This window comes from Heptranchias perlo, chromosome 8 (genome assembly GCF_035084215.1).
Source record: "Heptranchias perlo isolate sHepPer1 chromosome 8, sHepPer1.hap1, whole genome shotgun sequence".
In the NCBI taxonomy this organism is placed as follows: domain Eukaryota; kingdom Metazoa; phylum Chordata; class Chondrichthyes; order Hexanchiformes; family Hexanchidae; genus Heptranchias; species Heptranchias perlo.
The window spans coordinates 8,414,287-8,438,893 of record NC_090332.1 but is presented as its reverse complement, the minus strand read 5'-3'; the positions used below and the strand labels follow the sequence as shown (position 1 = coordinate 8,438,893).

General features: G+C 44.3%; 1 protein-coding gene across 1 annotated transcript in view; it reads left to right on the top strand.

Moving 5' to 3' along the window:
- The window catches only part of zgc:172136 (uncharacterized protein LOC566376 homolog), an 89,541-nt gene extending 71,302 nt beyond the window's left edge, over nucleotides 1-18,239 (top strand). The window contains exons 8-14 of the mRNA XM_067988607.1: nucleotides 2,484-2,549; nucleotides 2,704-2,772; nucleotides 4,807-4,981; nucleotides 10,629-10,961; nucleotides 11,852-11,956; nucleotides 15,351-15,430; nucleotides 15,853-18,239. Coding sequence (XP_067844708.1) covers nucleotides 2,484-2,549; nucleotides 2,704-2,772; nucleotides 4,807-4,981; nucleotides 10,629-10,961; nucleotides 11,852-11,956; nucleotides 15,351-15,430; nucleotides 15,853-16,134 — 1,110 coding nt within the window. The 3' untranslated portion in view covers nucleotides 16,135-18,239. The remainder of the gene's footprint in view (nucleotides 1-2,483; nucleotides 2,550-2,703; nucleotides 2,773-4,806; nucleotides 4,982-10,628; nucleotides 10,962-11,851; nucleotides 11,957-15,350; nucleotides 15,431-15,852) is intronic.
- Nucleotides 18,240-24,607: the final 6,368 nt, after the last annotated feature.

Here is a 24,607-nt window from a genome sequence, read left to right as displayed (position 1 = left end):
TCAGCCAACGTCCCAGACTCCTTCATCACTATCCCTGGGTATGTCTTGTCTGCCTGGCAGGACAGGTGGGGGCACAATGGTACACCATTGGGAGGAGTGACCCTAGGAATCCTCATCAAATAACACTAGACCCCATGAAGTCTCATGGTTGAACACCACTTGGAGGAAGCACTGAGGGTAACATGGACACTCTTCACCAATCTGCCTGTTGCAGGTGCATCAGTCCAAGACAGCATTGGTAGGAGTGACCACCGCAAAGTCTTGTGAAGATCAAGTCCCATCTTAGAAACATAGAAAATAGGAGCAGGAGTCAGCCATTTGGCCCTTCGAGCCTGCTCCGCCATTCAATATGATCATGGCTGATCTTCTATCTTAATACTACATTCCTGCTCTCTCCCCATACCCCTTTATGCCTTTTGTGTCTCGAAATCTATCTAGCTCCTTCTTAAATATATTCAGTGACTTGGCCTCCACAGCCTTCTGTGGTAGAGAATTCCACAGGTTCACCACCCACTGAGTGAAGAAATTTCTCCTCATCTCAGTCCTAAATGTCCTACTCCGTATCCTGAGACTGTGACCCCTCGTTCTGGACCCCCCCCCCCCCCCCAGCCAGGGGAAGCATCCTTCCTGCATCTAGTCTGTCTAGCCCTGTCTTCACACTGAGGACATCCTCCATCGTGTTGTGTGGCACTACCACCGTGCTAAGCGGGATAGATTAAGAACAGCTCTAGCAGCTCAACACTGGGCATCCATGAGGTGCAGTGGACCATCAGCAGCAGCAGAACTGTATACCACCACAATCTGTAACCTCACACCCTGGCATATCCCACACTCTTCCATCACCATCAAGCCAGGTGACCAACCCTGGTTCAATGAGGAGTGTAGAAGAGCATGCCAGCAGTACCTGAAAATGAGGTGCCATCCAGGTGAAGCTACAAAACAGGATTACATGCATGCAAAACAGCTAATGTAGCATGCTATAGACAGAGCTAAGTGGTCCCAGAACCAACGGATCAGTTCAAAGCTCTGCAGTCCTGCCACATCCAGTTACAAATGGTGGTGGACAATGAAGCAACTAATGGGAGGAGGAAGCTCCATGAACATCTGCTTGGTAGTCTTGTTTCCCTCCATTATTGTCTACATCTATTTTAATTTTAATTTTTGACATTTTCTAACTATCCTATAACTTTCTTTCTGAGAAAGCACTCACTTTTTTTCTATGTTTCTAGGGTCCCACTGAACATTTGTAAAAAATGGTCTCTAGGGCTTTTGGAGTTGGCTGTCTACCAGTTGAGACATACCTCTACCCCAAAGAATTCCATTACCCTGAAGCCATATTAACTTGCTGAAAGCCTAGGGCTAAAGATTCTTAGTTGTACAATAATATGAATTCCCTGAGAAAAGTAATTGTAATGGAAGTTCTAAATGTCTTTAAATACTGAACTGATTTTTACACTATTTTGCATAAGAGAATAATATTGGGTGTGCTGTAAGGATAGTTAATTCAATAATTTGTAATTGCTAAATGTGGTGCAACATGGATTATTATGGTAACAGTAAGATGGAAGTTAGTTATTTTGTAAAACAAATACTATATGTGCTGCTAACATTTTGTTTCAGTGCACAAAGGCTTCAAGAATGCTTTCAACTTGGCTGTGTGAGGCTCTGTTATGCATTGCCAAAATAATATTGATGACCAGGTGCAATAGAAGTTAATTTAAACTCTTTCATATTTGGCCTTCAGGGAAGAAAAATTGGCATGATGTGGCAATTTTTGTTTGAAACAATTGACCTATTTGGATCAGAGATTTATGAGTAAATTAATTTTCTTTCTTGCGTGTGAATCCCAATTTAGCACCTGAGCCAGGCGGATGTGCCAACCTGGCTCATTAATGGGATCTGTTATCTGGGGCCTGAGATTCTTCCCACTCAGTTCCAGATAACCCTGCAAGTCAACGCTCTAATGGTTAGGATGGACCTAGCTGGACAAGCAGCTAGTATCTTACCAGTATTCTGTACCAGTGAGCTGTATGATTTTAGTTGGTTAAACTCCAGCAGTACCCTGTGCACACTTGGGTACCTTTAAGACTTGGCTGTTGCCAACTTGCACCGAAGGTCTGTGCCTAAGTAGGGTGTTCCCTATGGCAGAAAGCTTAGGCAAAGGTTGGCCTAGTAGGCACTCCACATTGGATAAACAGAAATCCTACTATGTGGATTCATGTAGCTTGGCTTAAAGACTTGAGCGTGCTAATGGGACTTCCACATGTGTCACAACACCCTGTGTGCCACATGATCACATTGTTCTGCTTCCATGTACACAGATCAATTTTTAGCTGTCAAATGTTTTTTCATCAACTATGCAAAGTTCAGTCCAAAATTTACATTGGTAATCTGCATTTGTGCTCCCAATGAATTAGCTCTACAACTTGAAACAATAAATACCGTTTTGCCTTTGCATAAGCTAACAATTTATTCTGTGGCAGGACAAGAAGGAAGAGCGTCCTTCAGTGGTGCTTGGGCTCACTTTGAAAGGCATGCACATTTATCAGGTACAGGATAAAAGATGTGACTGTGTAAAGATGTACAGTGTTGATTTAATGCTTGCAATGTGGAAGTATATCTAGAATTCCTACATAATGCACTTTGTATTTTTGGTGCAATTAGTTGTTGAGTATTCACTTTTTGTTTTTATTACGTTTATAGGAGTCTCACAATGTCCGACAGTTGCTGTATGACTTTCCATGGTCAAATGTTGGCAAGCTTACTTTCCTGGTAAGTAGAGGAATGCAGTCCTGCCAGTGTTGGAATCTTGTACGGCTAGTTTTAGAACTACTCTTATTCTTTAAACAACAAAACGCCATTTCAGAGGTTTCCCTTCATTGTATGGTTGCTATTTGTTTCAACTCTCAAATGTTCATTTTCAAGGAACCACTGGCCTGTTTGTGTTTTTGTCGATTTGGTGAGATCATGCTGTGCATTAGATTACTTTTATCATCTTTTATGCTGTTGTTTAAAATTGCTTTTGGTACTCAATGGTGTCATTTTCCCCTCTTTGTAAAGTGCCGTGGGACATTTTCTATAGGAGCTATATAAAAGCAAATTGTTTTGATACTGAACCCAGCTTCAATGACTGACCATAAGAGATAGGAGCAGGAGGAGGCCATTCGGCCCCTCGAGCCTGCTCCGCCATTTAATGAGATCATGGCTGATCTGATTTTTACCTCAACTCCACTTTCCTGCCCTTTCCCCATATCCTTTGACTCCCTTGCTGATCAAAAATTTGTCTAACTCAGCCTTGAATGTATTCAATGACTCAGCCTCCACAGCTTATTGGGGTAAAGAATTCCAAAGATTCACGACCCTCTGGGAGAAGAAATTCCTCCTCATTTCCGTCTTAAATCGGCGACCCCTTATTTTGAGACTATGCCCCCTAGTTTTAGATTCCCCCATGAGGGGTAACATCCTCTCACCATGTACCCTATCGAGTCCCCTCAGAATCTTGTATGTTTCAATAAGATCACCTCTCATTCTTCTAAACTCCAATGAGTATAGAACCAATCTGTTCAATCTTTCCTCATAAGACAATCCTTCCATACCTGGAATCAACCTAGTGAACCTTCTCTGAACTGCCTCCAATGCAAGTGTGTCCTTCCTTAAATACGGGCACCAGAACTGTATGCAGTACTCCAGGTGTGGTCTCACCAGCACCCTGTACAGTTGTAGCATGACTTCCCTGCTTTTATAATCCATCCCCCTAGAAATAAAGGCCAATATTCCGTTTGCTATCTGGATTGCCTGCTGCACCTGTATGTTGACTTTTTGTGTTTCATGTATCAGCCTTGATGGTCTAATGAGCTGTATCATCTATATTTGACCTTATTTTATGTCCTCATTTTAAAAAAAAATGTAATGTTGTAGCAAAAGACTAGTATCACCAACTTACCAGTTAAATGAGAGTGGCACAATCCTCTTAGCGCATTCATTTTAAAACGATACTTTCGCATAAGAACTAAAATGACCCTTCCCCTTCTCCTCCAACCACAGAAACTGGTAGATTCTCTGAGTGGTTTGATAAGGGGTCTGCAGTGAGTCTCACAGCTGATTCAAGGTAGAATGGAGCATGCACATCTTTCCAGTGAGAGTTTCTCATTCAAGGAGACATTTCAAGCCAATTCAGTGTCCCATGACAACTTTTTTTTCCCCAGCTTGGATTTAATTTGACTTATTCCCCTGACGCTCCTTCCCTCCCATTTTTTGTGTGCATTAATTTTCCAAGTAAAGAGGCAAGTGTCGGAGCAGTGAGTTAAATACTTGTCGCGGAAAAGTGGGATGTCATCTGTTCTGGGGTATCTCTGATTTCTATAAGTAGTCATCTAGGAGGGGACAGCTGATGTATTTTGCTCCAGTTTGTTTGCACAGTCTAAGTTAATGTTGAGAAGGGGAATTGAGGAATTATAAAGATATTAATCAATATCTAACTATTTTTTCGGGGAGATTGGTGTTCCCTAAAGTAGGGGATCAAGAGGTGGTGGTGGGAAGGGGAAGTTTATGGTAGAATAATTATAAATGGACTTTACATGGAGTGGACTTGATGGGCCAAATAACCATTCCTTGCTCCAGACTTTGTTCTGTGATTCATAGGAGAATGTTGCAGGATTTTTCTTTCACATCAATTACGAGGTTATTTCCATCACTTTACATATTATCCCATAATATTAAACAAAACCAAAAGGTGTAACTAAAAGAGACTAAATCTGAGTTGTGTTTTTTTGTGTGATTTAATGCTTGTGTCCCTTTTTGTTGCAGGGGAAGAAGTTTGAGATCCAGCCAGATGGTTTACCCTCAGCTCGGAAGCTGATCTATTACACAGGCTGTCCATTCCGATCCAGGCATTTGCTGCAGCTCCTCAGCAACAGCCACAGACTCTACATGAACATCCAGCCCGTGCTCAAGCAGATCCGAAAAATGGAAGAAACGGAAGGTGAGAACAGAGAAAACAATTTAGGTGTGTGGAAAACCTCAAACATACAGTTTAAAATTGTATAAAGTTTGTCCTTAACTTAAAAAAAAATGTTGACTGAAATTGAAGCAGCCTGGACTTTTTGCAAATTCTCCAAATTACCTCCAAGATGCTGTAGTACCTTTTTCAAATAAACTTTCTCTACTCATTTGAAGATCAGCAGGGAGGTCTTCTAACCAATATTCCTCCCTCGACCAATGACCACCAAAAGAGCAATCCAATCAGTCCCACTCCCCCGCTCTTTCCCCATAGCCTTGCAAATTTTTCCTTTTTAAGTATTTATCCAATTCCCTTTTGAAAGTTACTACTGAATCCGCTTCTACCTCCCTTTTAGGCAGCGCATTCCAGATCATAACGACTTGCTGAGTAAAAAAAATTCTCCTCATCTCCCTCTGTCTTTTTTTGCCAATTATCTTAAATCTGTGTCCTCTGGTTACTGACCCTCCTGCCAGTGGAAACAGTTTCTCTCTATGTGCTCTATCAGAACCGTTCATGATTTTGAACACTTCTAGTAAAACTCCCCTTAACTTTCTTTGCTCAAAGAAGAACAATCCCAGCTTCTCTAATCTCTCCACTTAACTGAATTCCCTCATCCCTGGGATTGGGTGGTGGTGGTGGGGGGGGGATTTTATATTTGGATCGGGGTGCTCTTTGAAAAGACTCTTTGGAACTATGAATGGAATTGTGGGTTGCTCTGCTGGGCACTATTGAACTGGGGAAAAGAGTTTTTTTGAGGGGGAAGGGAGAGGGGATTGTGGATTGTTTTCCAGGCTGCAAGGAGGGTGTGAATGGGAACGTTTACTGAAGTTGAGGTTTGTCTGGTAAGGAATGTGGAACTTCCTTTTAAAAAAAAGACAAAAACTGCAAGTTGCAGATTAACGTAATTCCTGGGTTCCACTTCCTCAATCCAGTTTTGGATTTAGGAAATGATGCCACCGACGCCTGTCCCTGATCCTGTTGCTGTTGCTGCTGCTGCCACCTTCTGTTGAATTTATGAAAGGTCATCCAGCGTGTCATTACTTGCCAACATGTAATGTTGTGGAGATGCCGGTGATGGACTGGGGTTGACAATTGTAAACGATTTTACAACACCAAGTTATAGTCCAGCAATTTTATTTTAAATTCACAAGCTTTCGGAGGCTTCCTCCTTCGTCAGCTTCACATCGTTCACCTGACGAAGGAGGAAGCCTCCGAAAGCTTGTGAATTTAAAATAAAATTGCTGGACTATAACTTGGTGTTGTAAAATCGTTTACAACATGTAATGTGAAACATTTAGGGCTCAATTTTGAAATGGTGGTTGGTAGCGGGGGGTGAAGGTGTGCGTGGCAAACCCGAATAAAAAAAACGTAACCTTTTCCGTCGTGATCGCGATATAATTGATGGTGATCAAAGTTGTTTCCGGGTTTCGCGCCCGGCACAGGCTGGCTGCCGACAGGAGCTGCAACGCTAGGTGCTGGGGAAGAGAGAGAGAGAGAGAGAGGGGAAGATCGGGGGTGGGGACGAGAGAGAGAGAGAGAGAGAGAGAGGGGAAGATCGGGGGTGGGGACGAGAGAGAGAGAGAGAGAGAGAGAGGGGGGAAGATCGGGGGTGGGGACGAGAGAGAGAGAGAGAGAGAGAGAGAGAGAGGGGAAGATCGGGGGTGGGGATGAGAGAGAGAGAGAGAGAGAGAGGGGAAGATCGGGGGTGGGGACGAGAGAGAGAGAGAGAGAGAGAGAGAGAGAGGGGAAGATCGGGGGTGGGGACGAGAGAGAGAGAGAGAGAGAGAGAGAGAGAGGGGAAGATCGGGGGTGGGGACGAGAGAGAGAGAGAGAGAGAGAGAGGGGAAGATCGGGGGTGGGGACGAGAGAGAGAGAGAGAGAGAGAGAGGGGAAGATCGGGGGTGGGGACGAGAGAGAGAGAGAGAGAGAGAGAGGGGAAGATCGGGGGTGGGGACGAGAGAGAGAGAGAGAGAGAGAGAGGGGAAGATCGGGGGTGGGGACGAGAGAGAGAGAGAGAGAGAGAGGGGAAGATCGGGGGTGGGGACGAGAGAGAGAGAGAGAGAGAGAGAGGGGAAGATCGGGGGTGGGGACGAGAGAGAGAGAGAGAGAGGGGAAGATCGGGGGGGACGAGAGAGAGGGGAAGATCGGGGGGGACGAGAGAGAGGGGAAGATCGGGGGGGACGAGAGAGAGGGGAAGATCGGGGGGGACGAGAGAGAGGGGAAGATCGGGGGGGACGAGAGAGAGGGGAAGATCGGGGGGGACGAGAGAGAGGGGAAGATCGGGGGGGACGAGAGAGAGGGGAAGATCGGGGGGGACGAGAGAGAGGGGAAGATCGGGGGGGACGAGAGAGAGGGGAAGATCGGGGGGGACGAGAGAGAGGGGAAGATCGGGGGGGACGAGAGAGAGGGGAAGATCGGGGGGGACGAGAGAGAGGGGAAGATCGGGGGGGACGAGAGAGAGGGGAAGATCGGGGGGGACGAGAGAGAGGGGAAGATCGGGGGGGACGAGAGAGAGGGGAAGATCGGGGGGGACGAGAGAGAGGGGAAGATCGGGGGGGACGAGAGAGAGGGGAAGATCGGGGGGGACGAGAGAGAGGGGAAGATCGGGGGGGACGAGAAAGAGAGGGGAAGATCGGGGGGGACGAGAAAGAGAGGGGAAGATCGGGGGGGACGAGAAAGAGAGGGGAAGATCGGGGGGGACGAGAAAGAGAGGGGAAGATCGGGGGGGACGAGAAAGAGAGGGGAAGATCGGGGGGGACGAGAAAGAGAGGGGAAGATCGGGGGGGACGAGAAAGAGAGGGGAAGATCGGGGGGGACGAGAAAGAGAGGGGAAGATCGGGGGGGACGAGAAAGAGAGGGGAAGATCGGGGGGGACGAGAAAGAGAGGGGAAGATCGGGGGGGACGAGAAAGAGAGGGGAAGATCGGGGGGGACGAGAAAGAGAGGGGAAGATCGGGGGGGGGGGAAAGAGAGGAGAAGATCGGGGGGGGGGAAAGAGAGGAGAAGATCGGGGGAGGAGAGGTGGAGATCAGGGAGGGCATCGGGGTGAGTGGGGAGGAGAGAAGGACATCGGTGGGGGGGAAGAGGGACATCAGAGAGGGAGACATCAGGGGTTGAGAGGGACATCGGAGAGGGAGACATTGGAGCAGGGTGGAAAGGTGGGTTTATTTTGTTTTTTAACTTTGTGTAATGGTTTTTTATTTAATTTATTTCGTTTATTTTTGCCTGATCCGTCCTTTCATGCCTGGTTTCACCAGGCCTGAATCGGAAGCCATGGGAAAGCTGCCTAGGTAAGTTTAAAATCGTTTTAACTATCTACTACGTCAGAAATAAAGTACCTTAAGTACCTCAATGAGGTACATTTGGTTCTTTTAACTATCATCCCACCGGCTTTAATTGCACACACACAGACGCATCTGTGGCAACCCCGGAAGTCGGCGGGTTGGAACCGGTTTCCGAACCCGCTCGGGATTTTCGCCATTTTCGCAGCCCCCAATGCACCCACAATCTGATTTTAAAATTGAGCCCTTAGTCTTTATTTTCATGATCGTTATAGTGTGAATCGTTTTCAATAGTACTTCCAACTCAGATATTTTCTTCCCCCAGGAACCAAGATAAATCTGAAATAAACGGACTACTGTATATAATACCTACTATAAGCTTCACGCCTCACTTTTGTGAAAAACCAGTACTTTAACGGATTATGCGCAGCTCTTTTAGTAATCCTACTTCGGAGACTCTGGGGTCAATTTTAGGATGGCCGAGCGGGTGCGTTCATGGTGAGGGGGTTCCTAAAATTCGGGAATCCCGGAGCTGGTCCAGAGCCCGGCTCCAACCCGCCCACTTCCGGGTTCTCCAATGACGCGAATCGGTGCGCGCACGGCCCCGCATGCGGGACTGCCACCGGCAATTAAAGCCGGCGGGATGACAGTTTAGATAGTTAGGGAGGTATTTGGGGTCGTCGACAGATTTCATTGGGAAGAGATTTTAGCAGGGATGTGATTTTGGACTCTCCTCAGCGTGTTTCCCATGCTGTGGGAAACACTCCCTGTTGTTGCAGACGTGTTTCAGTCAGCAGCCACTGGGAGAAGCAGAGGATTCCTTGACAGTTGGGGGGGGGGGGGGGGGGGCACCTCATTCATTGCAGCAGGGCACTCTGTCACTTCAGACAAAGTTTTGCCTGCCACGTCGTTGTCTCCACACTCCAAATTATTACATCGTACCCTAAACTCTGCTGTCCAAACACATTTACCTACTTTGCGGACCCCCTCACACCGTCAGGATGGGGGTGGGGTTCCATAGCTGCATTCATCACGCCATTGGAGGATAAGCAACATCACCAGCCTCGCCAGGCACGCCGTCCACCTCCGCCACGTGGAGCTACACAACAGTGATGCGCAACAGGCACCTGCACAAAGTAGTCGTGCAACTACACATACACCCACTGTAGGGTGACCCAATGGGTGTCATCAAGGGTGTTCATGGAGAACCTCATGAAAGGGCCTTATTGCACAAGCCAGTCAAGAATGGCCAAGACGTGGCAGTAGTGATGACAATATAATATGTAATGTGAGTTGATCAGAAATCAAATATAAGTAAAAACCATGACAAACACCCTTGTGCATCCCCTTTATGCTCACGATACGTTTGCCTTACGCTTCCTACTACACATACGTGATGCATGCCCTGTGGCTGCAGCACAGGTAGTGGCAGATGGGGTGAGGCTGACCGTGAAAGAGATGCGTGAGAGGGTGAGTATGAGACAGAGCCATGAGATTGTATGAGGATTGGGTTGAGTGGTAGTGGTGGGATGAGTACTGGGGAGGTGAGGAAGTGCAGGTAAGATGAGGATGAGGGTTCAGTGGGTGTGAGGAGTGATGTGATAGAGTAGTGTTGGCATGCAGAAGGAGATGTGGGGTGGGGGTGGTGATGTGGCAGACAGAGTGCAGGGGAATGAGTAAAAGTACTCACTTCGGCTGACCTGGTTAGGTCATTGAAGCACCTCCTGCACTGTATGCAGGTGCGTGATACGTTGGTGGTGCTGGTGACCTCCTCTGCCGCCTTGAGCCAGACCTTTGTGGTGGCAGAGGCAGGCCACTTCCTCCCGTCCGCCGGGTGGAAGATCTCCCTCCTTCTCCTCCTCACCCCATCCAATAAGACCTGAAGTGAAGCATCATTAAACCTGGGAGCAGCCTTCCCCCTGGGCTGCTCCATGCTGTAATTTTGCATATTTTCTGCATCATCAGTCAGTGGAGGATTTCCCCTTTAAATAGGGCTCCTCCAGCTGTCATCTATGATGGGGGTGCGCAGTCCACCCGCTGCGCAGCTTTCCAGTGCGAAACCCGGAAGTCAAGGTAAGTGGCTTCAATTTACTTACGATCGCGTGGAGAAACCCACCGATTTCACTGGGCGCGTTACCCACGCGCCCAGTCGACCCCCCGCTGCCAACCCGCCTCCCTCCTAATATCGGGCCCTCTGAGTCTAAACGCGTCAGCTCCCAACATCTGTCGACTTATTCTTAGCTTTCTCAGTTATTTGGGAGAGTGAATAATTTAGCTAAATTATTTTTTGGCAAATATGCTTTTCCCGTTTACATTAAAGCTTACATTTCTTCACCATCTACAATGCAGAGAAAAAGGGCTATAGAGAATCGTACATCAGTGATACCTTTGAGATGGATCTGGAACGACTAGATGAGCATTCCCAAGGCAGTGGGAGTAGCCGAGGAAGCGCAAGGAACAAACGGCTCTCCAGTCAGTCAACAGTTAGCCATGGCAGTTCTCATACCTCTGGCATTGAGGCAGATTCAAGGTACAGAATGTCTGTGGAGATGGCAGTGGACGAACCATTCTCCATTGAGCCCGTGCACAGTGCAGTTAAATCCTGTAGTTCGATGATGAGCCGCGGAAGCTCCCATACATCAGGAATAGACAGTAGCAGCAAAGACCGAACTGAGGATGATGGTAAGAATGTACTGATGCCGGCAAATTGTAATAAAGCATTTCAGTTATAGGACCAATCTCCCACTCACTATAGCAGTTTGTACAAAAGGTCCTATGATTCTTATTAGAATATAGCATTCGTGTTCAGCTTCCTTGAAATGTCATATAGTGAGATAAGAGCTGATGCAGGCAAAGAAGCTGGTTCGATTGAGGCTGTCTGATCTTTAAAAATACTCTGCTAGATACATAATATGTTACTATGGAGTGAATCTAAGACTATCCTAAGGGTTTTTAGAAAGCAGTGGGGATGGGCTTCTCTTAATCCCGTTCCCTCAATGATGGTCAAAACAAAGAAATACAGGAGTGGAATACTTTTTATAAATTAACTAAAGAAGGTGCTTGTAGTCAAAGTCACAGAATTATGGATCAATCTAATTATTTTCCTTTCACTGCTGCTAGATTGTGAAGCCATAACAATTTCTATATGAAGAAAATCATATAGGTTTTAACCTAACTTCACCACATGAGATTGAAGCAATAAGGGTGTCCGTATGATACAGGCAACTAGCAAACTGGATTTAAAATCTAGTAGCCCAAATTAGACTACTGGGCTGCTTGGAATTTCAACCCTACCCAGTGAAACCATTCAGAGTTATCCACATGTTCAACTGCAGTGAAATAGTTATTAAAACATGTATGCAATGTATTGTTTATAATACACATGCAGCACAAAATGTATTAAATTGGATCAATGCCCTATTGATTCGTTTTTACTTTCTAAATCAATGTCCAAAAACACTATTCATGGCTTAGCATTTAAAGTTGGAAGGGGTTAACGTGCAGTTATAAAAAGCTGTTTGCTGTTTAAACATAACTCTTCAATAACTAAGTACTATTTTTTCCTGCTACAGAAATGGAGGTCCCTGTTGATGATCCGCTTGAGATAGCCCACACTAATGAGTTCATCGAAAGTGAATCTGTTGACTATCTGCTTTTAAAACAAGAGTGCTGGCAAGGTGAGCTGGAGGGTTATGAGTTGCATGCTCAGTAATGACCATCTCGAATTCAGTGACTTTCATTTAGACTTAGAAGGAAAGCCTGGTCTCAAGATTCACGTTAACTGGATGAAAATTGACAAAGATTATAGAAGGATTCAGTGTCAGTGGGAAGTAAGTAGAAATAAAGATCATGGAGCCAAAAATGCACATGATGCGATCACAGCAGTTACACTGGTGATCATTTGCACAGAGCCCACCAGAGCATACGGGGTAGGCCCCTAACAAAGGCCAATGGAACCTTCAGGGGAAGCCCATGATCTGGCATTATAATGGTAGTGTGCTGGAAGGTCCAAGCATTTTCAACCCCCATAATTTCCTTTGGTGTGATTTCAAACTACAACAACTTGCATTTATATAGCGCCTTTAATGTAGTAAAACATCCCAAGGCGCTTCATAGCAGCACAATCAGACAAAAGTTGGCACTGAGCCAAAGAAGGAGATATTAGGACAGGTGACTAAAAGCTTGGTCAAAGAGGTAGGTTTTAAGAACATAAGTACTAGTAGCAGGCCCCTCGAGCCTGCTCCGGCATTCAATAAGATCATGGCTGATCTTCGACTTCAACTCCACTTTCCTGCCTGATCCCTGTGTCCCTTGATTCCCCTAGATTCCAAAAATCTATCTCAGCCTTGAACATATTCAACGACTCAGCATCCACAGCCCTCTAGGGTAAAGAATTCCAAAGATTCACAACCCTCTGTGTGAAGAAATTCCTCCTCATCTCAGTCTTAAATGCCTGACCCCATATCCCCCTAGTTCTGGACTCTCCAGCCAGAGGAAACAACCTTTCAGCATTTACCCTGTCAAGCCCCCTCCTCAGAATCTTATATGTTTCGATGAGATCACCTCTCATTCTTCTAAACTTCAGAGAGTATAGGTCCATTCTGCCCAATTTCTCCTCATAGGACAACCGTGTCATCCCAGGAATTAATCTAGTGAACCTTCGTTGCACCGCCTCTAAGGCAAGTATATCCTTCCTTAGATAAGGAGACCGAAAGTGTACGCAGTAATCCAGGTGAGGCCTCACCAAAGCCCTGTACAATTGTAGTAAGACTTTCTTACTCTTATACTCCAACCCCCTTGCAATAAAGGCCAACATGCCATTTGTCTTCCTAATTGCTTGCTGTACCTGCATTCTAACTTTTTGTGTTTCTTGTACAAGGACACCCAAGTCTCTCTGAACACCAACATTTAATAGTTTCTCACCATTTAAAAAATATTCTGTCTTTCTATTCTTCCTACCAAAGTGAATAACCTCACATTTCCCCACATTATACTCCATCTGCCACCTTCTTGCCCACTCACCTTAACCTGTCTATATCACTTTGCAGACTTTTTGCGTCCTCCTCACAGCTTACCTTCCCACCTACCTTTGTATCGTCAGCAAACTTGAATACATTACACTCGACCCCTTCATCTAAGTCATTAACATAGATTGTAAATACCTGAGGCCCAAGCACTGATCCTTGCGGCACCCCACTAGTTACAGCCTACCAATTTGAAAATGACACATTTATCCCTACTCTTTGTTTTCTGTCCGTTAACCAATCCTCTATCCATGCTAATATGTTACCCCCAACCCTATGAGCCCTTACCTTGTGTAACAACCTCATGTAACACCTTATTGAATGTCTTTTGAAAATCCATATATACTACATCCACTGGTTCCCCTTTATCTACTCTGCTGGTTACATCCTCAAAAAACTCTAATAAATTTGTCAAACATGATTTCCCTTTCATAAAACCATGTTGACTCTGCCTAATCATATTATGATTTTCTAAGTGCCCCGTTACCACTTCCTTAATAATGGATTCTAGCATTTTCCCGACGACTGATGTCAGGCTAACTGGCCTGTAGTTTCCTGTTTTCTCTCTCCCACCTTTCTTGAATAGCGAGGTTACATTTAAGGGGCATCTTAAAGGAGAGGAGAGAGGTGTAGACACAGAGAAATTTTGGGAGGGAATTCCAGAGCTTAGGGTCTAGAAGGCTGAAGGCATGGCCACCAATGGAGGGGTGAAGGAAATCGGGGATGCACAAGAGGCCATAATTGGAGGAATGCAGAGTTCTCGGAGGGCTGGAGTGCTGGAGGAGATTACAGAGATAGGGAGGGGCGAGGCCATGGAGGGGATGGAACACGAGGATGAGGTGTTGGTGGACAAGGAGTCATTGTAGGTCAGCAAGCACAGGAGCGATGGGTGAACGAGACTTGGTGTGAGGTAGGATATGAGCATTGGAATAGTCGAGCCTGGAGGTAACAAAAGCAAATGGACTGAGTCAGGCGATGTTACATAAGGAAGTAGGCAGTCTCAGTGATGGAGAGGCTATGGAACTGGAAGTTCAGCTCAAGGTCAAATAAGATGCCGAGGTTGCAAACAGTCTGGTTCAGCCTGAGACCACGGCCAGGGAGGAGGATGGAATTGCTGGCTAGGGAACAAAGTATGTGGCAGGGTCCGAAGCTAATGGATTCAAAGTAACATCACAATGCAGTAATAACCAATTTTAGCAACAAGGTACAAAAATACCTTTTTAAAGAAATAGTTTCTTAAAGTTTAAAAATCTACTATAAATATTATAAGTAGATTATGTGCTGGCCGGTCTGCAGCAACTCACCAAGGCTTCTTCGACAGCACCTCCCAAACCCGTGACCTCTACCACCTAGAAGGACAAGGGCAGCAGGCACATGGGAACAACACCGCCTGCACGTTCCCCTCCAAGTCACACACCATCCCAACTAGGAAATATATCGCCGTTCCTTCATCGTCGCTTGGTCAAAATCCTGGAACTCCCTACCTAACAGCACTGTGGGAGAACCTTCACCACATGGACTGCAGCGGTTCAAGAAGGCGGCTCACTACCACCTTCTCAAGGGCAATAAATGCTGGCCTTGCCAGTGACGTCCACATCCCATGAATGAATTTTAAAAAAATGGTACATAGCGGGCTGTTAAAAGGTTTTCAATTAATCCCTCACGTGAATCGTGTGTCAGAGCTCCAAAATGAAAGCCTATAGCGAAGGCCACTGATCTGTGGTTCTCACAGAAAGTTAAATGGAATCATGGAATCGCAAAGTACGATCCACAAAACACCAGAAAATACTGCAATCCCACGTAATAATATACTTATTCAGTCAATATAAACCAATGGGCCTAATTGTAAACAAATGAAATCCTGGAAAGTGATCCTGAAAACACTGGTCAAAATCTCACCTGCTTACATTAACGATTGATTTAATTTGTTAGTAAAAGAACCTAAAGGAAGCCTATATGTAAATAGCATCATAAATTAAATCCTGCAGGCAAATCATGTATTCCTATGCTTTTTAGCAATGAAGTAAGAGTCTGTTTTATTTTATAGGTATCGGCAATGAAACCACTATGAGTTTGTGTGATCCCTCGGTAAAGCTTCGAGGACAAAGTGTAGACTCGCTCTCACAGGTATGAAACCTTGGTTTTATCATCTTGGTAAGAAACTAGAGTCCAATCCTTTGCATTCACATGTTACACCAGTAATTGCATAGGTGCTATATTAAAAGGTCCTGTGTCATCAACTATTTGGCCAGGGGAGGGTACAGATAAAATGTATGTGTGTTTACAATGTAGATCAGCAGACCAACAGTTTGGATCTCTCATGATTTTACTTGATGAACCCACCACTTTACTATATTTTAAACTTGCTGTTAAGTCATTTGTAACATCAATTTAAAAAGAAAACTTGGATAACCACAACAGGGTTATTAATATACAAAAAACTAGAAAGAGAAGTTAAAGTTTCCTCCAGGAAAAGTGTAAATTCTCTTTAAGTTTACATAACTTAGAAAAGCTGCAGCGAATGAACAAATGCATCTTCACTTTTACAGGCTTCACGGTCTAAGCTGAGAAACGTGACTGATCGCCATAGTCAGAGTTTGGATGATGTACGCCTGTACCAACAGCAACCACCTTTAGGCTCCACTTTGTCTTCAGACAGCTCCCAGAGCTATACTTTTGGTTGTCTCTATGAGGACAAAGATAGCCAATTTTGCTACACCTACTCCACAGCGGATTGTAAAACTAAGTCCACCTTTTATGGCAAACGTTCAATGAATTGCCTATCCTTGGATCTTCTCGGAGAAGAACAACTGCTGGAATTTGTGGTATAATTAAAAGCCATGCCATCATGGTAAATATGCTAACCAGTCAAATCCTGGACAGATCAATTTTTGAGTGTTAAATTATGATTGAAGGAAGTTGCATCATGAAACATAGTGTGAAGATGTTCTGCAACATGAGACCACAGTGAGAGAACATCCAAAAACTTGAGCCTCAAAGTAATTTTTGCAAACAATTTAATGGATTATTGTATCTCATCACTACTTGGAGCCCAAACTGAAGACTCGTTGTCAGAAGCTAACAGCAATTGTCTGAGTAACTTTGGAACTTACTGTAGTGATGTTGTACTTTTTACTTTATACATAGAAAACAAATGGAAAACTCTAAACATTCCTGTTTCAGTACCAGAGAGTTTTTCTCGACACTGGACTTCAGCAAAAAAAATTCATATTTGTCCAAATGAGAAAAAATACAGATAGTTCATCTTACCTGTGAGGCATTCAATGTAATAATGAGTTGGGAAACATTGAACACTGGAGTGAATGGCCTCCATCGTCACCTTCATTCAATGCTCCTTGGGGTCTCAGCAGCAAAATTGGTGGGAGTCGCAGTTGTGTTTCAGGAGTCATGCTTGAGCTAATCCGAAAGTCCATTTTTAACAACCTACAATAACAGCAAGGAACAGCAATATGAAAACAGTGGAAATTTTTTTTTGAAGCTCTATTCCAGAAAACACATTTTTGAATTAGTTCTTGGCCACCTCTCTGATATGAGGAAGGAGTTTAGACTGAACAACATGCAAACAGATACCAATGAATGAGTATTCTGATCATTAAAGGAAAGGTATGTCTTCAGTGACAGTAGACTGACCAGTGCTACAATATGCCAATTAACAATAAGCTCCCAATTAGTGCTGTGCCATTACTGGGAGATGCTAAACAATTTTATGATGCTTCTTATGAATAAGAAAGGAAAACTGGAGGTCCAGTCACCTTTTGCCACTCGTGCATTTCCCATTGGCAGGTGATGGAATAGAATTAATAGTGGCCTAGGAACAGATTTCAACCTTATCCTCTTCAAAAACTATTTAGTTTCAAGCAAAGTTGTGCTATGCTGCCAAGATCACCATTTTGGATGGGCAGAGTAGACTGCAGCTTCATATTCCTGCCCATCCTTGGTCTAACCCTGTTTCACATTGATACAGTGAGAAAGATGACAGGTAGCTTGCATTGAAGGTATTCACTTAAAAACAAAATTGTAAATTGCTCCTCTGTAATACTGTCTCTGTAAAGATTAATCCCTGGAGACCAAAAATGCACTGAACAAGATAACAAAGGAATTATATTGTGCTGCTTGTTAAATGTACCCTTGACACTGACATGTGCCTTATACTTATGATGGAGTAAGAGAATATGCAACAGATGTGCTTATGTTACAATATCTTCCATTGAGAAAAAAAGAACTGAATAAAAAATTAGCAATAACAGACTAAGACATGAAAATATAGCATATTGGAGTGAAGGGAATCTAGTTTCATGAAATGTGTTCGTAAGTTCAGGCAATGGGGATGAAGGGAGCCAGAATAGATTCATTTTCCTCCGTGTCCTATTTACACAAATTGCTGGTGGTTGCACTTTTTTTAATGTCCCCAAGAATGACAGAGTCATAGAAATGACAGCACAGAAGGTGGCCATTCAGCCCATTGCACCTAGCTCTTCAAATGGAACTGTTTACTCCAAGTCTATTGCTTTGTTCTTTCCCCATCTCCTTTTATATTTTTTATTTTTAAGTATTTATCCAGTCCCCTTTTAAATGATGGTATAGGCTCTGTCTCCAAGTAACTTGCAGTAAAACATTCCATGTTCTAATGACCCTCCTGTATAAGAAATCCCCCTTCATTCTTCTAGTGATTTTGGGCTCAATTTTGAAATGGAGCCGGGGAGGGGGCGGGGGGTCAATTTGAGGTCGGAAACCCATTAATACAGGTTTCCCGGATGTCCTTACGATTTTGACTTAAGGATGTCTTTTATGTTTTTTGTCGGTTTCCCGTTCGACTGACTGGCTGATTGACAGGCTGGTCTCAGTCGGATGGGAAACCAGCCAGGTAGAGACGTCTGCTGGTAAGTGTGCAGGTAAGTCTTTGTTTGCATGGAGAGGGGACGGGACGGGGAGCACGGGTGGGCAAGGGGCACAGGTGGGCAAGCGTGGGCACAGGGGTCACGAATCATGGGGGATTGGATCGGGGGTCAGTCACGGGGGGGGGGGGGGGGAAGATTGAGGGTCATTGCGGGGGTCCGCAATCGTTGTGGGGAAGTACTGGGGTCGGGATTGGAGGGGGAGGGTCGGGGGTCTGTGCAGGTAAGCTTGTTGGGCCGAGGGGGAAGCATTCCTGCTCCTCTGGGGCCACAAGCTGTGCCTTTCTAGACACTTAACTGCAGTCTCAGGCCTTCTCGCCTCCTTTCGCGAGGCCTAAAACAGAAAGCCCAGGAATCCCGGCTCCCTGGGGTTGAAATCGGGAATTAGTTAAAAATGGAGGCCTGATGCCTCCTTGAAAGGATTTAAGGCCCGACCCGCCTCCTGGGAGCGAGCCCCTCATCCCGCCCCTGTGAAAACCGGAAATGGGCGGTTGGAGGCGGGTCTGAAATGGTGGCAATTTTCAATGCCCCCCTCCCTTAAACCACCTGTTTTTTTATTTTTAAAATCGAGCCCCTTGTGTTTGTGCCTGCTTGTTACCTATTCACCAGTGAAAACAATCTTTGATTATTTATCGCGTCAAAACCTTTCCTAATTTTGAAAACCCTCTATGAGGCCTCCCTTCTTAACTTTTTTTATTCTAGTGAAGAAGCCCCAATTGTTTCAGCCTTTCTTAAAAACTATAACCACTCATTCTTGGTAATATTCTAATGAATCTTCACTGTATTCTTGCTGTGCCTCTAATATCCCTCCTATAATTGGGTGCCCAGAACTACCCAACACTACCAAAAACAGATTATTTGGTCATTCAGTCATTCATTTCCTGTTTATGGGACTTTGCTGTATACAAATCGGCTGCTGAGTTTGCCTGAGCAGCAACAGTGACTGCATTTCAAAAGCAATCCATTGGTTGTAAAGCTCTTTGGGATGTCCTGAGAATATGTTAAAGTGCTCTGTAAATGCAAGTCATTGTTGAAATTGTACAAGACATTGGTTAGACATCACTTCCATGCTTTGCATTCAATGCAGGTTATTGTATAAAACTCAATCATATTTACTTTTTTTTGCAGCCTTTCTACATGCATTTCCACCTTTAAAGATCTAATGCACTTGCACCACTGCATCTCTTAGTAAGAAATTAATTAGGGTATACTTCCTTTCACTCTTTTTCTTCCCCAAGTGTATGCTTCACATTCTCTTCATCGAACTATATATGCCACCTATCCACTAATTTCATTAACCTGTCTGTATCTTTCTGCATTCTTCCTCCATTTGCCATTCCCACCAAGTTGGTATCATCAACAAACATCAATATCATTCCCCGTGCCTCCCTGGGGCACACCTCTATCCACAACTATCCAATCTGGATAAACATCCATTTATCCTTATTTCCTACTTTCTGTTCCCAGGCCAGCTCTCTACTAATGTGGTTACATTCAATTTAATTTTAGGTGCCATAGATTTCTTAACAAATCTTGTCAAACATCTTTGGAAATTCAATTTATATAACATCCATCTCAGTCTCTTCATCTTTATACTTTGAGATTTTTTCAAACTTCAATTAAATTAGTCAAGCCAGAAGTGCCCTTTGTAAATCCATTCTAACTGAACCCTACTGTATTAACTTGTTTAGGTCTGCTATTACCTACTTTACATTTTGCTTTCACTTCTGATAGTATTGTCAATAATGTGGTGGTGTGCTGTCCCTTGCCAGTGTCATTATAGTATGTGAGCAGCTAGGCTAAATCAACTGTATTGGTATATAATGTGATCCGCAGGTCTGATCATCATTCAGATGCCAATGGTTTGTACATAGTGGCAATGTAGCTTGCATGTTCTAAGAAGATTGCAGAAGCAATACAGTAAAATAGATGAAGTAAAGCTGTGGCTAACATTTACCAGTTTATCGCCCTTCTATTTTATAGATATGGGCACGGACAAATCTCCAAAGGAAATTCTTTCCTCTAAGTCTTTTGTTTAAGTTAATATCACACTATTTATAGTGTGGTGTTGTGGTTACAGGTTGTGCATATCAGTATTTGACATACATTTCCTTATACATACTATAACCATAATGTGCAACGTCTGTCATCGAACTCAGTGTCATCAATAATAGTACATTTGAAGAGTTCAGACCTATGAAGGGTTGGACGCTTACTTACATTTTTCCCGTTGCTTAAATGTCAGTTTTAGCCAAATCTCTCTCTCTGCTCTCACATACACTCACTTTTTTTTCTTTCTTTCTCTGCTTGCTGTCTCTCTTGCGCGCATTCTCTCTCTCTCTACCTGTAGGTTTTGAACTGAGGAATTGAATGCATAAGTTGTTGCAAACTGAATTATTTATATTGCCTTCAAACAAGTAACAAAAGTTTGTTGTTACAAAACATAAGATTAACATTGCTTTTTTTATACCTCTTTTGTAGTGATTTGAAAACAATGAAGGATATATTTACTTTCCTAAAGATTGTTTTAAAATGCTGAAGAACAATCATGTTATATTGTATGGAACTTTATTACAGTATTATAACTGAACACTGTGAAAATTAATTATGCAAATGTATCCTGTTTATTTACACATTAAACAATGGGGTAATGTTTTGTCTAAACCCACGAGACTTAAAAAATGTTAACTAGGGGATTTAAATGATTGTTACATAATATAGTTGAACGGCTGTTATTTCTATACTTGTTGAATATTTAGTTTTAAATGTGAGTTTCATATTTTATGTTCACTGTCATCCTTTCCATGAAAGGAGCTCTATTATGCACATAAAATACAAGTTACAAAATTTGAAATTTCCTGATTTTTTTTCATAAATTGAGAAGGGAAATATCCACATACTTGTATAGCTTCATCCTCTTCCTTTCATTAATTTGTAGGCGTCCCTTTATTCATTTTAAGCTTCCTCTACATTAATATAGGGATGTTGATTCCTAACATAGGAACAGGAATAGGCCATTCAGCCCCTCGAGCCTGTTCCTCCATTTAGTGAGATCATGGCTGATCTATTTCCTAACTCCATCCACCCGCCTTGGCTCCATATCCCTTAACATCCTTGGCTAGCAGAAATCTATTGATCTCAGATTTAATATTATTAATTGAGCTAGCATCTACTGTTTTTTGTGGGAGAGAGTTCCACACTTCTACCACCCTTTGCGTGAAGAAATATTTCCTAAATTGTCTCCTGAATGGCCTGGCTCTGATTTTAAGGTTATGTCCCCTTGTCCCAGATTCCCCACCAGCGGAAAAAGTTTCTATCTACCCTATCAAAATCCTAAAAACCTCAATCAAATCACCCCTTAACCTTCTTTATTCCTGGGAATACAAACCTAGTTTATGTAATCTCTCCTCATAACCTACCCCCTGGGGCCCTGGTAACATTCTGGTGAATCGGCACTGCACCACTTCCATGGTCACTATATCCTTTCTAAGGTGCGGTGTCCAGAACTGTACATAGTACTTCAGATGTGGTCTAACGTGGATCTCGTGCACTTGATAACACTATCACATATAAACTTACCTGCCAACATTCGGCTGGCAACAGCTGTAACCCACTTTTTCCTGTGCTTCCTGATCGGGAACTCGAACTTCCTTGACAACCCGATAAATGCAAGGAATTGCTTCAGTTCATTGGTGTGGCCACCATCAAGACCAGTTACTTCCACCCTTGCAACATCACCCACTTCCGTCCCCACCTCACTCCTGCTGCAGCTGAAACTCTAATCCATGTTTCTGTGTTGATTTCTCGAATATATTCCTTGCCAGTCTCCCAAGATCCATTCTCCATAAATTCTGCTGCCTACACTCCTGTCTCGCACTAAGTCCTACTTGCCATCATTGTCAACAGAGGCTATGGGCCCCGACAACATCCCGGCTGTAGTGCTGAAGGCTTGTGCTCCAGAACTAGCCGCGCCTCTAGCCGAGCTGTTCCAGTACAGCTACAACACTGCCATCTACCCGATAATGTGGAAAATTGCCCAGGTATGTCCTGTCCACAAAAAGCAGGACAAACCCAATCCGGCCAATTACCGCCCCATCAGTCTACTCTCAATCATCAGCAAAGTGATGGAAGGTGTCGTCGACAGTGCTATCAAGCGGCACTTACTCACCAATAACCTGCTCACTGATGCTCAGTTTGGGTTCCGCCAGGACCACTCGACTCCAGGCCTTATTACAGCCTTGGTCCAAACCTGGACAAAAGAGCTGAATTCCAGAGGTGAGGTGAGAGTGACTGCCCTTGACATCAAGGCAGCATTTGACCGAGTGTGGCACCAAGGAGCCCTAGTAAAATTGAAGTCAATGGGAATCAGGGGGAAAGCTCTCCAGTGGCTGGAGTCATACCTAGCACAAACAATAGTAGTGGTTGTTGAACGCCAATCATCTCAGCCCCAGGGCATTGCTGCAGGAGTTCCTCAGGGCAGTGTCCTAGGACCAACCATCTTCAGCTGCTTCATCAATGACCTTCCCTCCAACATAAGGTCAGAAATGGGAATGTTCGCTGATGATTGCACAGTGTTCAGTTCCATTCGCAACCCCTCAGATAATGAAGCAGTCTGTGCCCGCGTGCAGCAAGACCTGGACAACATCCAGGATTGGGCTGATAAGTGGCAAGTAACATTTGCGCCAAACAAGTGCCAGGCAATGACCATCTCCAACAAGAGAGAGTCTAACCAGCTACCCTTGACATTCAACGGCATTATACCATCGCCGAATCCCCCACCATCAACGTCCTGGGGGTCACTATTGACCAGAAACTTAACTGGACCAGCCATATAAATACTGTGGTTACAAGAGCAGGTCAGATGCTGGGTATTCTGTGGCGAGTGACTCACTTCCTGACTCCCCAAAGCCTTTCCACCATTTGCAAAGCACAAGTCAGGAGTGTGATGGAATACTCTCCACTTGCCTGGTTAAGTGCAGCTCCAGCAACACTCAAGAAGCTCGACACCATCCAGGACAAAGCAGCCCGCTTGATTGGCACCCCATCCACCACCCTAAACATTCACTCCCTTCACCATCGGCGCACTGTGGCTGTAGTGTGTACCATCCACAGGATGCACTCACCAAGGCTTCTTCGACAGCACCTCTCAAACCCGCGACCTCTACCACCTAGAAGGACAAGGGCAGCAGGCACATGAGAACAACACCACCTGCACGTTCCCCTCCAAGTCACACACCATCCGACTTGGAAATATATCACTGTTCCTTCATTGTCGCTGGGTCAAAATCCTGGAACTCCCTACCGAACAGCACTGTGGGAGAACTTTCACCACACGGACTGCAGCGGTTGAAGAAGGCGGCTCACCACCACTTTCTCAAGGGCAATTAGGGATGGGCAATAAATGCTGGCCTTGCCAGCGACGCCCACATTCCATGAACGAAGAAAAAAAATTCCAATCTTTGCTTACCTACTTTGGCACCTTATACCCCCAAGGTATTTATTTCAAAATTCTCAGCCTCCTCTACAAATTCCTCCATGGTTTTATCCCACCCTACCTGAGACTTCCACCCTTGTACTGCATTCCATACCCTTTAACTTTGGCCTCCTGCGCATCCCACCCGCTCCCCCCATTCCACCAGCAACAGCACTTTCATTTATCTTGTCCCACTTTTCTGGAAGTCCTCCCCTAATCCTCTCCACCTTGTTTTTCCATTTCCTGCCTTTAATTACCTTCTCAAAACCTACCTATTTGATGATGTCTCCTAACTCCACCTACTTTTTGCTAGGTGTTAATTTTTACTCCTTACTTAGTAACTTGGGGCATTCTTCAGTCCTAAAGGTGCTTTGTAGGTGCAAATTTATTGTACATCAAGCTGCGAATAACTTCCCTGGTACACAGTCCACTCCAATGGCTGGGCTCTTCCATTGTCTCCATGGGAGGGTGGGTGCGTAGATTGTATCATAAAGATACAATTTTAAAAAAATCTAGCAGCCTTTGTTGGAAATTAGGATCCTCACTCGCTCTGAGAAAGCACCACAGTATTTTCCAGAATAAAACACTGCCTTCAGAGCTGAATAAGGAAACAAAGCACAAAAATAAACCTAATTTCTTGGTCAATCCAAGTTAACAGGTCAGTGAGACAATTGGTAGATAACATGTAAAACAGGGAATGGAATTGAGAAAACATCGGTCTCAGTTGCCTTGGCAAGGGTGCTAAAGCCAACTGTTTTGCTCAAACTGCCACCCAGACTGTGATCAGTTAAATCAACGATGAGGATGTTATAAGGGCGGGGGCAGGGAGAGAAGAGAGATGGAAAGGTTTAGGGAGAATAAAAAAGAGGCAAAACAAATGCTTTGTCACTAATGGTGGATCAAAAGGGTGCAGAG